This window comes from Plecotus auritus (assembly GCF_963455305.1).
Source record: "Plecotus auritus genome assembly, chromosome: 6".
NCBI classification, from domain to species: domain Eukaryota; kingdom Metazoa; phylum Chordata; class Mammalia; order Chiroptera; family Vespertilionidae; genus Plecotus; species Plecotus auritus.
Window position 1 is genome coordinate 127,932,436 of NC_137773.1, and position 20,584 is coordinate 127,953,019.

Here is a 20,584-nt window from a genome sequence, read left to right on the forward strand (position 1 = left end):
GCCCAAATCACATAGCTAGTAAAGCACGAGGCTGTTTCTCTAACTAAGGGCTGCTTGTAAAGGCTCTCACTAAGCTATGCATTCTCTATAGCTCTATGCAGTACTTTAAGGAGACATCCAGCAATATTTCATGTTGTTTGTGGACAGGTAAAGACATGTTCTACCTGTTTTCCCTGTGTTTTTCATCCAGGTTTTGTTAGAAGACTCATTGTCGAAGCCATCAAGTTGCAGCTCCTGGTACTCCTCGCCGACACGAGCATGCTGGTCTAAAATGTCTATGGGAGACTGGTGATGGCCCCCGCAGCTGACACTAGACGTCACCCAGTGCTCAGGCCCATAGGCACCTGTGAAAGAAAACAAAACTTCAATCCTCAGGGCTCAATGGTCAGCAATGGAACAAATAAGAAATAGGAAGCCAAGTCCCGCATCTCTCACGGTACATTTTCCTACATGTCCCCACTCCCAAGACGTCAGTGCATTGGAAACTGTGGATCAAAGTCCTTTGCTCGATGGGGTAGGAAGACTTAAGAAAAGATAAGTGACTTACGATAGCTGGGTTTGTGATTTGAAATAAAATATTTGCTAACTGTATTGGTAATCAGATTAAAAGAGTTGAACAGAAAGGCTGTCAGAGTTATTCACCAGAAAACACAAAACACAATTCTCTTCTTAGTTTCTGGGAGTTACTGAACTGGAAAAGAAAAACATTAAAAGTGAAAGAAACACAATACTGGACAAGAAGCATCACGAATGATGTAGGCAATGACAGGGTTTTCCTTGGCTAACTGAAAGATTGCTCACTTTGGCCTGAGTTTGTGCACTGGTGGGTTAAGGCATGCACTCTCCTCAATCCCCCTCCATCACTGGAGATGGGGCTGAAGTTACTTACCTTCAGGTTAGACTCAGTACTTGGATAAAGACTCAGAAATAAAGGAAGAGAATGCAACTATAACGCTGGCCCTGATGGGTACCAGTGAGGAACAGGAAAACACACTGCACATGCTGCTCTGCCCCATGAGCAAATGAACTATGCTGGGGGCGATGTCTATTACGTTCATTACTAGCTCTGAGATTTTTCTGTCTCCGATCTTTAACTTTCTTCACATGACAAACCAGGAGTACCTTGTTGGATAAAAAAGAAAAATTCCTTTGCTAGAAAGATCACAATAAATCTCTTTTTCAGAGTTTAATACAGAGTGAAGTCTAAACTTTACAATATTTAGAAGATCGCATTAGGCTGCCCACTCAATGAAGTGTACTGTGTGTATGCACATACATGTACACGCACATGTGCTCCTGGGTTCTTTACCTTACATTTCTTCACATCTCAGACAGAAGAGGGTAATGGCCAAAGTGATTTTAGGAGATGAGACCAACCCATCCAACAACCCATATTTTTGAGCCTTGCTCTATACCTAGCCTTGCATGATGGACCACAAAAATACCTCATGGTAAGTCTCTCTGCTACTAAATAAGAGCCCAAACCTGTGCCCAACCCACCACCGCATACTTATTTGCGATGGGTTTCCCCATCCCCCAAAGTCTGATTGAGCTCACAAGTGATATAAACAGTGGAACCATGTAAAAAGGGACACAGAAAATCTTTCTGGTCATGCTAATGGAAGCTTCATGGCCCCAAGAACAATTGACATAGCTCCCTAAAAATGATTCAGTCTTGCTATCTGGCAATTAACTATGGTCTCATTCTATGCCTGGGTCCTTTCCCTAATCCTCATCCAAACAGTAAGATAAAGGACACCATCAGAGAAAAACTTATTCAATGATTGGCAAAGCCTTAGCAACCTTGGGGCACTTTTCAAAATCATTTACAAGCGCCATAACACTCTCTAGCAAAAGCTAACTGCACCATGTAGTTACTGCAGGACTCCACTAAATTTGGAATGATCAAGGTCTTCTCGCTCATGTCACTTAGCTTCTTGGTCCAATTCCCTGAAGACTGTGATGAGGCATAAAGGAACTGAGTGCATTGTATGTGTTCCAGAAAACTTCCCTTTCATGTTGCATCAACATATTTGAAGGAAAAAAGGAAGGGAAACAGGACCTTAATGAATGGCTCCAACTGTCCTGACCACTCTTTACATTTTCTTCCGGATGCCAAAAAACCCCACAACACTGAAAAATGAAATAAAACCCACAACAATGAAAAACTATGTAAAGTTTATATATTTGGTGGCTAACCAAAATGGTGGTTAGCTACAACTGGGCCTGTATTTTCGAAATATGGAAACCAATGTTTTCATATCGTGTGTGTATGTGAGAGAGAGTAATGCCTTTTGGAAACTCACTAGTCCAATAAAATTAGAAGCAATTGGGCGGGAGGGAAGCATGGAACCTATCACTTATAGAAACACAGACATCTGATAATGAATAAACAAATAATAAAGAAGATCCCGTGCAACCTCTGAGAAGAACTTGCTGTCCATATTACTTCTCCTCACCTTCTATCGTGGGTGAAATACAACTCACCACTCTATAAAAACGTAATCGGGGCTCCTACCAGTGGCTTCATTTATTCACTGGTAACAATCAGGAGATTTAGCCGACTACATGCTTGCTTTCACACTTCCACCCAATATATGTTCAAATGCAATTTTAATTGAAACTGATCTTCCACTTCAGATTTTAAATTAATTCTTCTTTGCAGTGTGCTTCATGCTCCAGACACCCTTGCCTTGCAGAACCCCAATGTCATTAGTGGAGGAAATAGAACACCTTTCCCAGGCTTGTGGGTATTGATTATCTACTCTCACATCGGAGCTCCCCGGCCAGTCCACACTGTATAAATCTCTTCAGTGTTAAGACACTTTACAAAGGACTGGGGAGTATGTCATTAATCATTTGCTGTTACACAAGTCTCAGAGTATTGAATGCTTTGTTTTTCAAAACATTGAATAAATGCTTTTAAGTTAAAAACATGACGCTAAACAAAGATTGTGGTTAACTTAAACCTAGATTTTTTTGGGGGGGAGGGGCGTGGTAAGGGGGGCACAAATCAGCAAGAAGCCTTCCTCTCTCAGGTATGACTCTGCCCTTCTAATATGAGAAGGAAAAGGCATTGGCACTCTCGCTGACTTGCTTGAAGGAGCAGGAAATTCACATTTTGGCAGCTGGACCCATTTTGAACAGCTTGCCGACTCTTGACGTGGCAACCGAATCTACAAGGCAGGGCAGTGAGGCCCCAGATAGAAACCACAGGCAGTTTGGCCGGCCAGAAGCAATTTCCCATGTTGGGACTCCTGCAGGAAGGAGATCTTGATGGAGATATACTGCCAACATATCAGAACTAAGGGTCTAACAGTTTAGGTTGAGTTTCTCACTCAACTATGTTGAGAAATATTTTGTTTTTAATGAATTCAACAAATGCATCTGAAACCCCCGGATCAAGGTTTGATCCTGTGTCGGGGAGGCTTCTGGGAGAAACGCACAGCTGCAGCAGATCTGCCCCATCCTGGCAATGAGTGCTGGTTTCCTTTGGACAGCTTATTACTATGCAATTTACTGTCTATCCCTTAGTGTCTGTCTCCCACTAGGTAGTTACTTTATGAGAACAGGTTCCTTCTCCATCTTGTTCACATTTATTCTAGTCTAGCACATGGCCTTGCATAAAGATTTTTTTTGCACAAATAAATGAATTGGAAGATGGAATTAAAGAATTGTATAGTTCTGTCCACTAATGATACTGTAGCATGTTACCTGTGCATTATTTTGGTTTTAAGTCTACCTTCTGACTTCTTACTGACTCTTGCTCATTCCCTTCACCTCAAGAATCAGGATGTTAAATTCGAAACTAAATCTTCCTGTCCCTACTTATTAATATATTAAATTAGTCTGAATGGTGATAAGGTAAAATAAGCTGCAAATATGCTACGTGCATACTGGAACCAGTGTGCCACTTTAACAAGGCCACCAAGGCTGACCGCAGTGTTTAAAGGGAAGGAATGTGATAGAAGTTTGCTTTCAGTGCCTTTTATGAAGCATTGACTACTATTTTTAAAGTTCTGTTTTTTTTCTATGTTTTAACGGCATTCCCTAATCAAAGAAGGTCCATCAAAGAGGAAAATTAGTCTTGCTAATCAATTCATCACAGTATTCATTTAAATACCGAGTCCACACTTGCTGGTTACCAGACTCATGGCTGAGAAATGGGCGCTAGGGAGCAGGGCCGTCCCAGTTCCCTTGGGCAAGGAACGCTGCCTGCAGCTCAGGCTTCTCATCTGTACAATAGGGAACACTCAGGTGACTGCCTCAGAGGTGGCTGGAGTGATATGAGCTCATCCACGTAAAGGACATTTAGCAGTGCCAAACAACAGAACTCTAAAGTGCTGCTGCTGCTGCAGTTCATGCCACTGTGACTGTGAACAACTGTGCACTCAGCCCTGGCGAACCTGGCTACACAATGGAGGAAGCAAACGTGCAGTCCAACCTGGGGCTAAGGCAGGAGGAGGCAGGCATCTGGGGACATGCAAAGAGAGAGGGGGTCCCTCCCTGAGGACAGGACTTAGAGGGGAGGTGACACTTGTGGGCACTCACTCCCTGAGGCATAGAGAAGTGTACCAGGCCCGGTGCTTCCCACTTGAGCAGGGGATAAGAATCAACAATACAACTGGGCCCCTGTGAGGTGGACTTGATCCAGCATCAGCTGATTTAGTGACCAGCTTCCAAAGAATAGAGCAGGGAAACAGACAATCAGCAACTTGTGGTGGAGGAAGTGGATACGTGCCAGCCTCGCCAAGTGGTGAAGGGTAAGGGCACTTGCATATGTGGATCATCGCGCATGTCCTGGTAGGGAATGATAAGAAGGCTCATGGCCTCTCTGGGATTCTGTCTACAAATCCGTAATCCTAGTCGAATCACGAGGGAACCATCAGACAAACCCCGACTGAGGAACATTCTACAAAATGCTTGGCTGACACTCCTCCAAAATGCCAAGGTCATGAAAAACAAGGAAAAACTGAAAACAAAAACAAAAACAAAAAGTCCCAGACCAAAGAAGGCTAAGGAGTCACAACAAAATTCAATGTGGTATTCTAGATGGGTGGAACCAAAATGGAAATTGGTGGGAAAACTCAAGAGCCCTGAATAAAGTCTGGAGTTCATTCAGTTAATGGGAACACAACATTGTTAGTTTCCTCATTGGCTCTGGTCTATATGGTCATTTTTGGTGGTTACTTTGACAACAAGATGAGGAAATATTTGTAAAGCCATACAGAAGCCTACTACACTGTGAGTTTTGTTAAATGGGTTATATTTTAATATCCAGATATTTCTGGGCTTACTATTTCACACTTGGGGGCAGACCTAAAGCTTCACACATGAAGAAGATGGCACTGATTTCCAGATAACGCTGGGATGGCTGTCCTACCCTCTTTCATAAAAAGAGCTGCACAGAGCAAAGCCAAAGGAAAGATGAGGCTGGCCTGGAATACACAACAAGCTGTGGCTGACATTTCATTAGGTAAGGTCATATAAACACCTTATAAAGTTGGAGAAATTCACCTTTAAAAATTATACTTAAAGGAACAACGCTGTTACCTTAATTTATGGCTCATTTGTCCATTAAAAGAACCCGATTCTACCTCCTTGGTGCACCATTAACAAGTCACTGTATTTTTCCCATTTTCGGATGTTCCAACTCAGTGGACCAGCCACGGGAAGACATATTTCAACAGGAGGGTGAATAAATCACGCAACTGAAGATTGATTCTAACTGGCCTGTTTCGGGCGGGCGGAATTCCCCACGTACAAATAATGGCAAATACTGTAAATCTGGGCTCGCATCTGAGACCCCACTTGATTTTCCTGCTTCTTTAAAACAGATTTAACCCAAAGAACTTGATTGCCAGACATACATTTTGAGCCAAACTATTTATTTTGTTCGAATAAAAATCTGAGGGAAACAGTTCATTTTGCCTACCACCTTCAGCAATATTACATGAAAAACCCAAATATGAACAAATATAACTGGTTAGTAAAAGACTTATTTACAATTTAACTGTCTCACTTTAATATAGTTTGCTATTAATACCTAACGTGAAAAAAAAAGATAAAAGGACTACTTTTAGAGCATATAAATCACACTTTTGTCGAAAAGCAAGGAATTTAGAATGTCGACCTATGATCTGTGTCCCAAACAATGGTTTCTTTAAATACATAAGAGGTTCTTTGCAGAAAATATGCATACACCTTGAATTTATTTTGTCATAATACATTTAAATAATGGTTTCTATTCACTAATGAAAAGCCATTAAAAATAATGAATTCTGTCTAAATCTAATTAAAAACAAAACTAATATACATGTTATGTGCTGTTTCTAGTCAAATATGCCTATTAATGCCTTCCTCAAGGAATTTATATTGAAAATATTACCTAGATTCAGGGTTATTACTCTGCATCTTGTTGTCTACCCTTTACCAACAGTAACAGTCCAAAAATATGTGTATTCATTTTGTTACTTAATAGCACAATTAATGCTTTTTCTCTCAAATCAAAAATGCATCTTTAAACTATTCCATTTCTTAATTAAAAAGCTTTATTGGATTTAGCTTAAAATTCTTTTGCATTTTTCCATTACTGGTAGCTTAATTAACTTTTGTGCACTAATTGTTGCATATATGAAAAGAAAAAGTGCTAAAAAGCATCCATATTGCTAATGTCTACTGTTTTCATTTTATTCATGTATAATTATGAAGTTTCTCAATGCTGTTGATAGGAACATTCAAATTTTTAAGCCAGTTAAGAAGATAAATTTATTTTCCAAATAATAAAATAGTTTGGTAAATTTTTCATTTCTAAATTTTAGGTATAAAAACTTAATTTCCCCATTTCACATAAATGGTGTGTTACATTACCTAACCATAATACTAGAAATATATCATACAATAACACCAGAAATGGGAACCATTTTATTCATTTTTTTTAAAATACCAACTATTGTTTGTTTTATTTCCCAGGGTCGCTATTTTAGGACTGAATGTTCAAATTAATTATATGTCAATTGTGAAACAGCACAAATCTCTAAATAGGGATTCTCAGATTCTAACCCTGATGCTGAAGATCTGTCTAGAGCCTAGTTTACTGTGTTAAAAAATGGAAGTAAAAAATAAAGCCATAGACTTTCAGGCTGATGTACGCATGGGCGAGTGAGATGACAATAGTAAAGCAGGCACCGTGCCCATGCATGCAATTCACAGACTGGAGGAGCCTAAAGATCCTTCAAAGACAAAGTCCTGTGCACGTTTGGATGCATCTGAGTTTAAAAAGTTATCTCTCTCAAGTTCAATCTACCCAGCTCCAACCATGCAATCAAAATTTCTACTACTAATTGGAATAGTTTTTTCACTCAAAAATCTAACATACTGTTTAAAGTTGGGCCAACTTTATTTTTGCTTCCATGTGCATAGTTCATGGAATTGATTACAAAATCTTCTGAGCTATAAACAAAAAAGTCACAGTTCTTATTGTCCAATGCCAAACATCTTAAGGGTTTATAAAATGTCAGTAAGTTTGTTCCAGACCTCAAGTTTCCAATCTTCAAGTCAAGTTTGTCTTCAAGTGGTCAGCACTCTCCATGTGACAAAGTCCTGTTCTTTCAGAATATAGACTGTCCCCATGAAACCTGACATACACTATCCCCCAGGGACTAAAAGGGTCACATGGCAGAAAGAACACTGGGTCACCAGACTGGCGACTTGAATTCTAGTTCAAGCATGTAAATAAACTGTAACTGACACGTTAGTGCTAAGTGACTATATGATTACTTATCCATAAAGACAAGATGATTGGCAATGTCCGTCAAGGATACCAGAGGACCAAGTGGTGACAGCCACGTCACAAAAAAACAAAAAGCTCGTCCATTCCAGTTACAACTCTGGAAAGTGGAGTTGAAAGAGGCAGTGCCAAGTCTTACAATGATTCAAATTCCTTCCACACAAATTCTAAGATTGTATCACATCTCTGAAATTCAGAAGGGTTCTAAATTTTATGAAACACTTCTTACAACACCTGGAAGAACCCAAAAGGCACAGACAACATTTGTTAATAGTCTAACAAACATTCAACCCCACTGGATACATTCCTAAAAGTAACCACAGGGATGTGATGAGAAATAAGTAAATTATTACATACAGAGCATGTCCAACAGTACTTGGCACATACTAACTGTTCAATAAATATGATTATCTACACTTTGAGAACCACAATCAAACCCTAAATTCTGGATGGTGTGACCCTGCTCCTGGGACCCAGAAATAGCTCCCACTTGGTATTTGGCAATTAGTTTAATCCTCTCCTCCTTGACAAAGAGGTTGGCTGAGAAGGGATGTTAATCCAGGGCAAGCCAATTAGGTTGGTACAAGCAAAATGAAACAGCAGACTCTAGTTCAGAGCCTGAGGCAAGACGCCACCTTCCTCCCTGAAGGTAAAGAAAGAGGAAGAAAGTGGACTGGGGAGAAACCAAGAGGGAAGCAGCTGGAGGCTAAAGCTGACAAGTAAAAAGGCTGGAGGAAAAAAAATGAAAAAAAAATACAGGTAGGACCTGATCAAACCATTCCTGAAATTTAATCTCTAGACTTTTCAATTTTAAGTGTCTTTGTATTTAAAATAGCTTCAGTAGGCCTTCTGCTATTTGCAACTAAAAAATATATGATATAATCAGAATGTTGGTTTAAAAATACCAACATTAAATTATTCAATTCTTTCTACATTCATCACTAAGACAAAAATGTCAAATTATAAAGATAAAAATCAAGACTGCATGCTGGATGAAATATATAAGGATAACATCTCCTGATTCCTCTCCCCTCCCCTCTTTTTCTTCCTACTTCCTCCCTATAGAAGAGGAATGAACTTGGGTAAGGGTTTAAAGATCTCATTTAGACAAAAGGAGAGAGAACAGGCTCTCGAGTGCCTGGCTGCAAAAATTTTACTCTTGGTAACACCGGAGTCACAGGATCAGAATCCCTAAAAGGCTTCATGGGAACCGCTGCCTCGGCCTCGCACGAGGCCTTCCTCTGAGCAGAGCCACAGCACATGCTTTTGTGCAGGGACGACTTGCTGAGGGGGCCATGCTTTATTCCCCAAGGTCACAGCTGCAACCCAGGCAGGGAAACAAAACTGGCCATAAGCTGGGATTTCCGGTCTCTGCATGGAAGGCCTTTCCCACACCACTGCTCTCCGTCTTCAGCGTCATGCCCCACAAGGTAAAGTCTCCAGCTCCTGAGAAATTCTAGTCACAAGTAGGAAAAGGGGGAAATTCCCAGAGACAGAACTGGGGAGTTTGCTCTTTGGGAGAATGATGGTCTGTATACCAACCTACTGACATAAGGGCTGAGGGAAAAGAACAAAAATATTAAAGGCAGTTTTATGAGGCACTCACTCAACAGCTGAGGGGCCTGGCATGGAGGGCGTGGGCTGGAAAACACTTCAGAGGGTGCAGACAGGATGATTAACACCCTTCCTAGACAACTATAAAAGGAGGAATGCATGCTCCAAAATCTATTAACTATTAAATGCTCTCTGCGGAAATGTCTAGACATAAAGCGCCACATTTACGAGGTGGGCCAAAACAACAGGATGGATCCTGCGTTTTGCTTGTACGTTTCTCTATTGCAATAATTGTGTCATGTAAGTAACTCCAAATAAAGCGGATCTAGAGGAAGACTGGAGAGACTTAGCAGAAGTAACAGGACAAAAGAACTCCATTCCACTCACCACAGGAGGCTCCACTAACCCACCCAACACAACCCACTGTCTCTGTCCTTCACCTCAGTCACATCTCTTCCTGGGGTCTAGGGTTAGGGGAGGCATTCACCAAAAATTCAGTTATCAAGACAAATAGGATTTTAATGCAATATTCTAAAGTTTAAAATGAATGCAAAAAAAAAAAAATCCATGACGAACAAAACATTAAAAATTTAAACAAAGTTAATACCAGTAACAGTTTTGTAAAAAGTCATAGGAAGTCTCAGGCAAAAGGAAAAATCAGTAATGAAAAATATTGCATTAAAATATAATTTATCTTGATTGATGAGTTTTTTGACACTTTAGTCCCAGCACTACTATAAATGAGAGGAACATTTAATAGCGCACATCAAGAAAATGACACCAATAAGGCTTCATCCACTGGGAGAAAACTCACTATGTGCCAGGCATCGAGATGAAAATTTACCACATTTTATCTTCTTCAATCTTTCCAACAACTTATATCAAGAATGTACTAGTTTCCCCTTTCACACATGAATAAACTGAGGTTCTGAAGCTGGAAACATGCCCTCATACAGTAAAAGATAAAAAGTGGCCCTAGCCGGTTTGGCTCAGTGGATATAGCATCATCCTGCAGAATGAAGGGTCCCAGGTTCAATTCAGGCTAAGAGCATATGCCTGGGTTTCTGGCTTGATCCCCAGTTGGGGGTATGTAGGAGGCAACTGATCAATGACTCTCTCTCATTATTGATGTTTCTGTCTATCCTTCTCCCTTCCTCTCTGAAATCAATAAAAATATATATTTAAAAAAGTGAATTCCAGACATATGAAACCTCTAAGCCAAATTCCAAACTATGGCAATGTGGGCCAAACCAAGCCCATCACCTGTTTTGTAAATAAAGTTTTATTGAAACACCAACTCCTCCATTCAAGTATAATCTATGGTTGCTTTCATGCTATAACATCAGACTTGAACAGCTGTGAAAGAGAAAACAAAACCTACAATATTATAGTATGAAAGAATTGGCAATAATGTAAATATATATCAGTAGGAACTTGCTAAACAAAAGATATCCATTACCTAATACTATACAACGGTTCAAAAGTAGATAATCCTAAACCCTGGCCCATCTGGCTCTGTTGGTTGAGCATCTCCTGAGCACCGAAAGCTCACCAGTTCAATTCCCACCAGAGCACAAGCCCAGGTTGCGGTTTTGGTCCCGACTGGAGTGGGTACAGGAGGCAACTGATCAATGTTTCTCTCTCACATCACACTGATGTTTCTCTCCCTCCCTCTCCCTTCTTCTCTCTCTAGAATCAATAAAAAAAAAAATATTTTCAAAAACTATAAAAAACAGTAGATAATCCTACATGAGAATAAATTCCAAGTGACTCCAAATTTAAATATTTAGAATAAGTAAATAAAAGTACAAAAAGTGTAACCACACAGAAACCTTATTTTCTTTAATCTGCCTTTTTATTTTGATTTTTTTTCCCTTTGACTCAAACCAGTCTCACCTAGCACCCTGGCTCACCCATCTCCCTGTCCCTTGCTTAATCGTTGAGCTCTCAGGACAATGAGGTCTGGTCAGCACCCAGAAGTCTTGGAAACAAGGTCCTGGGTCTACTGATCATTGAGTTTTCAAACAACTAAACTTAGTATCTTTGACTCAGTTGTGTTTTAGATCCAGACCCAGGAAAGCAAAAAGAGCCCACAGAATAAATCCTTCTGAAATTGGACAGAACAACTCCATGGCTGACATCAGGACCAGATGCAATGATCAATTGCCCCCTAGTACCACCAACCAGTAGAGGCCAGGCCCCAGATTTATTAGTTCCCATGATTAATGGTTTTCCCCTATACACCCATCCCCTGGAAGCCAATAGGGAGCCCGTCTTTGAGCAGGAGCTCACCTGTGACTCCAGGCAAGGCGCTATATATATCCTTAATAAATCCTTACTTTCTGGGTGCAAACTCCTGTTACTGTCTTATTGGGCTTAGATGCCTGCTGGCAAACGGACCCCTTCAGACTGGTAACATAAGCAGTTGTAAAAAAGTTTGGAGTTGGGAAAGCATTTTTAAGTATCTCTGTATCCCAAAGGCAGAAAACACTGACAACATCAAATACATTAAAGAAATATTTAATTTTCTGATTACAGAAAGCACCATCAAAAACATCAAATAAAATCAGCAAAAACATTTGCAATTCAGACCACAAAAGGGAAAGTTCTTTAATATATCAAGAGATTCTAGTAATTGATAAGCCCAAAATACTGCTTAAAAATGGGCACGGGATATGAACTAACAGTTCAAAAAAAGAAATACAAGTGGTCCCTTGATGTAGGAAGAGTTGCCGTACATCACTAGTAATGAGAAACACAAATTAAAGTTGTGTAGATGTGTTCTTTCACATGCTAAATGTAAACATCAAGATGTCTGATTCCATACACACTGTCAGCAAGGATATATTCATATAAGCACTTCTATTTATGGCTCCTGAGAGACTGATACAATCTTTATAATAGAAAATTTGGCATCAACTATTGAAATGACAAATGTACACTCCTGTGCCCCTGGTATTAATTACACAGACACACTTGCATTCATGCAAGGACAAGGTTAGTCAAGGCAGCATCGTTGATAACATCCAAGGTTGGAAACAAGATTAATGTCCATCACCAATGGGCTAATTAACTAAATTATGGCAAACTAGTGTAACAGAACAGTGTAAAACTGGAAAAGAAAAAGAAACCTCCTTAAGCTAAAGTGGTAAAACTTAAAAGTTATACTTTTTAGTGTAAAACCTAATATACATAATAATATGCTACCATTTGTTTAAACAATGACAAGATAAATAACCACATATATTTATTGTACGGCCATAATACACATAAAAGAAGCCATAATGCCAGTAGATGATGGAGAAAGGGGGAGATTTTTCACTACTTCCTTCCTTTAACTCTTCGAACTTAAGCCATATTAATATATTTGTAGAGGGCCCCTGGGAAGGCACATGGGCATTTCTTTAATTATTGTCAGCTGAACCCAAGGCGACAGGCAAAGCCGCGTCTTGGATACACATTTACCAAAAAGGCAGATGTGTTATCAGCATTGACGCTTACCTTTGCCCAGGTGTCCGGAGTGTGCTTTGATATGTAAACCCAGTCTAGCACCAGGAATGAGGGAATGAATAGGACCTGGGCCCCCCCAAGCTCCTTTGATCCTAAGTTTTTGGTGAAACACCCTGGTATTTGGAATATAAATAAACACGCTGCCTCGGCTCTAGGTCCCTGTCTCTCCAGCAGAAGAGGACAGTGGTCCCACCCGGTCCCAGCTTTTTCCTTCCATTTTGTGTCTTGTCTCTTTCTTTCTTTTATTTCTCAATCCCCAGCTCCTCTACTCAGGAACTGGACCCGCTCTCTAGCAGCGCTGGACGTGGAAAAGAGAGAAAATAGTTACATATATTAGTTATTTAAAAGTGAAATTTCAAAAATTCAAAGAAATTTTAAATGGAGGAAGAATTACCTGACACCTTCAGTGGGCAGGGGGAAGCTAGCGGCAAAGGGATTATTACAAAATTACATGGTATCACGTAAAGAAAAATTATATACAAATCAAACCAGTGCCTGGAAGGACACAAAGATTACGAGGAAACTTGCTGAACTGTGTATGGTGATTTATTTGGGATGGGAGGTTCAAAGATTTTTATTTTGTGAATACTTACATGTAGCACTTCTGGAATTAACAGCAGCAACAACTAATTTTTAAAAAGTGGACATATACAATCCTAAAGCCTTGACCTGAAAACATTCTGGATAAACTCTGGACCTCTGAGATCGTGAATCATGGCAGGCACTCTCAACAAGGCAACAGTGCCCACAAGAGTGGAAGTGGGGTCTTCGTTACCATTTTCTATCTCTAAAGCACAGATATGCACAGAGTCCGTGATCAGATATACAGTCGATCTCTGGTCTTAAAAGGTCATGGGCTAGGGGATGATCAGGGGGAAAAATATGTCTAAAAAGGCATTTTGGGGGAGAAAACGAGTTTGAGGAAAAAGGATTCTGGAATTATGTGGGCCACGAAGATCCTCTGGTCTTTTTCATGTGACTGTTAAGTCAGATCCATATTAAAGCAGATTTTCTATTTTAACCTTAAAATGAGACAAGTATTTTAGAAAGCCAATATTATGAAGAAGTCATTATGTTTCTCACTGGAATTTTATATTTTACCCCATATGAAAACCCTGTAAAAGTTAATAATACACCCATTGTTACCGAAGGAAAACTGAGGCTCAACTTAACAGCTGAGCAAACACAGCTGGGATTTGCACCAGTATGCACAGCTCTTCCATTTGGCTGCCCCTCCTGTTGCTTCTCCACTAAGTCATATTTAATTTTCACAATTATTCCTGCCACTCAGGAACTGGGAGACCCTCAACCCCCCCCCCCCCCCGCCACAACCTTGCAGGGGCCTGAACCCTCACCCCGTCTGTGGGAGGTCTCCTGCCCCCATGGCTGCTTTGCTTCCCACGCCCAGCTCAGATCCGGACACAGGTGACAGACAGTGACTTGGCCCAGCTCAGATTGGGACCCAGGTAACAGAGATCCCGTTTTTGTCACCTAATTTCACACCTATGCCTCCCAGCCACCTGCCATTCACAAACCTAATAAAGCCATCTCCTTTGTCCAGTGGTGGATAAAAAGGCTCAAAAGGCCAGAGCCAATGACAGAACTCTCCATCATTACAGTGCTGGATCAGGACTCCCTGGGAAGAGTTTTTCAATCTACTGCAGATCCTCTTTTCCTCATCTCAGTTCTGAGAATCTCAAGACACACTGTGTCAAGGCTCGCTCTGAAACCCAGACGCCCACCTTGGTTGCACTGGAAAATCTTGTAATGTTTTCAACTCATGGCAGAACCTAAAATGGGGAGGGGATAGCAAAGAACTTCCTCGCAGAACACCAGCACATGGGGCTTTGATGGTAAGGCACACTTGGACCTCCTCACCCTTTTTTTTTTTTAATTTCTTTATTGATTAAGGTATTACATATGTGTCCTTATTCCCCCATTACCCCCCACCTCCCATTTATGCCACCACCCCCCTGTTGTCTGTGTCCATTGATTAGACTTATATGCATGCATAGAAGTCCTTTGGTTGATCTCTCCCCCTTACCCTCCACTGTCCCCTACCTTCCCTGAGGTTTGACGTTCTGATTGATGTTTCTCTGTCTCTGGATCTATTTTTGTTTATCAGTTTATGTTGTTCATTATATTCCACAAATGAGTGAGATCATGTGATATTTATCTTTCTCTGCCTGGCTTATTTCACTTAGCATAATGCTCTCCATCTCCATCCATGCTGTTGCAAATGGTAAGAACTCCTTCTTTTTTACCGCAGCGTAGAATTCCATTGTGTAGATGTACCACAGTTTATTAATCCACTCATCTGATGGGCACTTAGGCTGTGTCCAAATCTTAGCTATGGTGAATTGTGCTGCTATGAACATAGGGGTGCATATATCCTTTTTGATTCCTGTTTCTAGTTTCTTGGGATATATTCCTAGAAGTGGGATCACTGGGTCAAATGGGAGTTCCAATTTTTAGTTTTTTGAGGAAACTCCATACTGTTCTCCACAGTGGCTGCACCAGTCTGCATTCCCACCAGCAGTGCACGAGGGTTCCTTTTTCTCCGCATCCTCGCCAGCACTTGTGATTTCTTGATTTGTTGATAATGGCCATTTTGACAGGTGTGAGATGGTACCGCATTGTTGTTTTTATTTGCATCTCTCTGATGATTAGTGACTTTGAGCAGGTTTTCATATGTCTCTTGGCCTTCCTTCTGTCTTCTTTCGAAAAGTGTCTATTTAGATCAGTTGCCCATTTTTTGATTGGGTTGTTTATCTTCTTTTTGTTGAGCTGCATGAGTTCCCCGCAAATGTTGGAGATTAAACCCTTATCGTTGATATCATTGGCAAATATGTTCTCCCATGCAGTGAGCTTTCTTGTTGTTTTATTGATAGTCTCCTTTGCTGTGCAAAAGCTTTTTATTTTGATGTAGTCCCATTTGTTTATTTTCTCTTTAGTTTCCATTGCCCTAGGAGCAGTATCAGTGAAGAAATTGCTTCGGCATATGTCAGAGATTTTTCTGCCTATGGATTCCTCTGGTATTTTTATGGTTTCCCGTCGTATGTTTAAGTCCTTGATCCATTTTGAGTTTATTTTTGTGTATGGTGTAAGTTGGTGGTCTAGTTTCATTTTTTTGCATGTATCTGTCCAATTTTCCCAACACCATTTATTGAAGAGACTGTCTTGACTCCATTGTATGTTCATGCCTCCTTTGTCAAATATTAATTGAGCATAGTGGTTTGGGTCGATTTCTGGGTTCTCTATTCTATTCCATTGATCTATATGTCTGTTCTAGTGCCAGTACCAGGCAGTTTTGAGAACAGTGGCTTTGTAATACAGCTTGATATCTGGTATTGAGATCCTACCTACTTTGTTATTCTTTCTCAGGATTGCTGTAGCTATTCGGGGTCTTTTTTTATTCCAGATGAATTTTTGGAAAGTTCTTTCTAGGTCTGTGAAATATGCTGTTGGTATTTTAATGAGGAGTGCATTGAATCTATAGATTGCTTTGGGTAGTAGTATGGACATTTTGATGATGTTGATTCTACCAATCCATGAACATGGTATGTTCTTCCATCAGTTTATGTCTTCCTCTATCTCTTTTTTCAGTGTCGTGTAGTTTTCTGCGTATAACTCTTTTACCTCTTTAGTTAAGTTTATTCCTAGGTATCTTAATTTTTTTGGTGCGATGGTAAATGGGATTGCTCTTTTAGTCTCTCTTTCTGTAAGTTCATTAGTGGTGTATAGAAATGCCATAGATTTCTTGGCGTTAATTTTGTATCCTGCTACCTTGCCGAACTTATTTATTAAGTCTAATAAATTTTTGATGGAGTCTTTCGGGTTTTCTATGTACAGTATCATGTCATCTGCAAATAAGGACAGTTTTACTTCTTTTCCAATTTGGATGCCTTTTATTTCTTCTTCTTGTCTGATCGCAATGGCTAGTACTTCCAGCACTATGTTGAACAGGAGTGGTGAGAGTGGGCATCCCTGTGTTGTTCCTGTTCTTAGGGGAAATGGTTTTAGTTTTTGCCCATTGAGTATGATGTTAGCTGTGGGTTTGTCATATATGGCTTTTATTATGTTCAGGTATGATCCTTCTATTCCCACCTTGCTGAGAGTTTTTGTCAAGAAAGGGTGTTGGATTTTGTCAAATGCTTTTTCTGCATCAATTGATATGACTATGTGATTTTTATCTCTCAATTTGTTTATGTGATGTATCATGTTTATTGATTTGCGGATATTGTACCATCCTTGCATCCCCGGGACAAATCCTACTTGGTCATGGTGTATGATCTTTCTGATGTACTGCTGGATCCGATTTGCTAGAATTTTGTTGAGGATTTTGGCATCTATGTTCATGAGGGATATTGGCCTGTAATTCTCTTTCATTGTGTTATCTTTATCTGGTTTTGGTATTAGGGTGATACTGGCTTCATAGAAGGAGCTTGGAAGTGTTCCTTCCTCTTGAATTTTTTGGAATAGTTCTCCTCACCCTTCTTAACCACACCCGGCAGAGCAGGCACTGGATAAATAAGGATTGCATGAAATAAATGAGGCATGCAAGGGAAATATGAAAATATAAATCTGTGAAAGCACAAGAATGGCCAGCTTTCTTTTTTTTCATTTATTTATTTGGGGTCAAATAAAATGTTTGATAAAACTCCTCATTAAAGGATCACTATTATATTTTTAGGGACTTGATCATTAATGGAGAAGAAACAAACACCACTGTAAGAGTTATAGATGGGATCTATTTACATTGAGAGCAAAGAAGGTGGTCACCATAAAAATAATTTTTAAAAAGGCCTCCTATATAAAGATAGCAGGATGGTTTTTGTAAGTGAGGCAAGCTTTCGGGTCAGGATTTAAGTGGCAAGATGTGGCTGTGAACAATGAAAACAATGGCTCCCAAAGGCTGAGCAAAAGACCAGCATTAAAAATGAAACCCACATTCCTGAGCGCCCCTGTCAGCATCTCCAAGAGTGGGGTCCAGGAAACTGCGCTTTGGGAACAATGAAAATAGCCATGAATAGTAAGTACTGAGAGCTGACAGTGAGGTACTCAGTGCTTTACAGGAATCACCTCACATAATTCTCACTTCAGCGGAAGCTATAAACTTCATCCCTGTTAAACAGACAAGGAATGTGGAGGGTCAGAGGGTAACCTGTCCATGATCTCCCTCCAAACAAGCAGTTTTTAACCCTCCACTGCCGGCCCGTTCTTTACACACAGCTAACGGTTACAGGCCACTGACAATGAACCAATGTCCATGGGTGGTGCTATTTGCTCCTGACAATGCTATCCCTATTTTAAGGATGAAGATACTGCAGCCTAGGAAGGTCAAATGATTTGGTATTTAGCTCACACCTTTAATTTAAGCAAGTGAAAGGCTACCTTTAGACAACAGTGGGGCACAAAGCTAAGTGGGCAGATAAAGGAAAATGAAGTGAGTAGCCATTTGCTTTTGTTGTCTAAAGGCAGCCTTTCACAGAAAGACACAATGCCCCGTAATCAACACACTACATTTGGGAAGAACCATGACATAAACTTTGTGAGACTAAGATGGAAGGAAAAACTGATGGGGAAACTACACGTACACCAAATTCAAATCACACAGCTTGGTGCTCTTAAGAGGGTCTGTCCAAATTAAAGTAACAAAAGATTTAAAAGTTTTTAAAACAATGCCAACTCACTCTAAAGATAACCCTGGTTGGGCAGCAGGGGAGAGAACCCCAGGAAACACTGAGATGAAAAGAAAACTCTGGCTAAAGCTGGGGCAGTGTGGTGCTGGTTCAGAAATAACTCATCCAGCTGATTAACTATCACTAATACCGTGAGGGAAAAATAGCCCTGACCACATGTGCCATGCATCACTAAAAAGACAGTTAAATGGCGGGCTCCAAAAAGTCTGGGGGAGAAAAGAGTAGAAGAAGAAAGTACTCATTTTTTTAGACAACACAATGAAGAACCCTATTTAGCAAAATGCATAAAGAAACAGAATTAATAAGAAACAAAAGTTCGGACCCATAGCTTGTGACAGAGCAGAAGACAGAACATCGCACTTTTCCCTCTGGATTCTAGAGGACAAATCTGAAGGGTTCACCACATCGACGAACTCAGCTGCAGTTTTTCAGTGCAGGAGCTCCCGTCCCACAGAAAGTGTTTTGTGATTTCCCAGTCAGCAGGATCCTGGTTGTGAAAAACAGGCTCTGTAATTAGCAAATTAGAAGGCTCTTCCTTGAAGGTAACACCGCTAATGCAGACAAAGCCTCAACATAAAATAATCATTTTCAGAAGACGCTGGACAAAGGGGAGGAGGCGGCTGTCCCCCACCAGCTTCCATTCTTTCTGCAGCCTTTGTGCTCACTCCGGGGCCACTGCGGACCTTTCCAGGTGGGAGAGGTTCTTTTCATTTATTAGCATTAAATGTTGTCCCAACTCCCTCCCAAAACACCAAACTCAGAAAGACAAGGACAAAAAGCCCCATTTGATAAAGAACAAACATTTCTTTAAACAGCAGGTTCTTAACCATGCCTACGGGTCACATGAACAGACAGCTAACCACTGGGTCCAAGACTCACTGACAGTCAGCACTGCTCTTACTATTTCATTCTGAATTTGCTGTATAGAAGGTCAAACCCCCTCTCTCTGGGCAAAGCCCCTCATCTCAATGTGCTTTCTTCCTCTTTATGTTTTTTCCTCCATTGCACTCACCCACTAAAATTTTACACACAGATGTGTTTTGTATATCGTCTGTTTTCTGTCCACAGCACCCACCGGATTGCGAACTCCAAAGGACAGTGATGCCCCCCGACCTGCTACTGTATGCATAGAGCCCCACGAATACTCCAAACACCATACACAACCAGGAAGTCTCAGTGTGAAAGAGAGGCTTTAAACACCTTCCCTCATATATAACATGCATGCTTAAATCTATTCATCTCAAGTGTACAATTGAATGTTCTTTAGTAAATTTATAAAGCTGTACAACCATCCCAACAATTCAGTTTCAGAACACTTCCACTCCACCAACTGGTCCAGAGAGGAATTTTTAACTCGAAACATATCTACATTACATCTCCTCTCTTGTACAATGCAATCAAACGTCTAGAAACACGTTTTTGTGAAGTACTTGCTCCTAAACCCCTGTTAATCATCAGTCTATGATTTCCTTTTGATTCAAACATTTTTTAGTTCATACACAGTACTCAGCACTGTGAGAGCAATTGAAATAAGATGAGTGGAATTTAAATCCTGTTCTTTTATCAGAAACATTAAGTAACATACACAGGAAATCAACATACAAATACTGACTTCCTGGCACTGGCTCTACCACAGGGGGAAAGGATTTTCTCTACTTGAATGGCGTGATAGAGTCCCAGTCATGTTCTTCCAGGATGGTGAGCCTACAATAGCAACCTGCACTTTCTGAAACTACCATTCACTAATATTTAAACCACCCTTTGGCATTAATGGTAGAACAGAAAATACATAAAAAGCGGATCAACCTCTCATTGTTAACCTTAGGTTTCCCAAGTTTTCAGGAAACTTAGACTAAGTGGCAGGTATAACTTCCCATGTATGAGCAAACTGGCTTAAATTCCGTTATGGGTGTTTCTTTCCTAACTTGCCGAGTTCAAAGCCAAGAGTTTAATATGACTTTAAGATGCAGAACCAGACCCTAAAATTTTCATTGAGAGTTCAAAATAAATTCTGAACATCCACCCTAAA

At 40.3% G+C, this 20,584-nt stretch overlaps 1 protein-coding gene across 1 annotated transcript in view; it reads right to left on the reverse strand.

Annotated features, from left to right (window-relative positions):
• PTPRG (protein tyrosine phosphatase receptor type G) overlaps positions 1–20,584 on the reverse strand; it is a 696,636-nt gene that overhangs the window by 278,922 nt on the left and 397,130 nt on the right. The window contains exon 3 of the mRNA XM_080675721.1: positions 165–344. Within this exon, the coding sequence (XP_080531847.1) occupies positions 165–344 (180 nt within the window). The remainder of the gene's footprint in view (positions 1–164; positions 345–20,584) is intronic.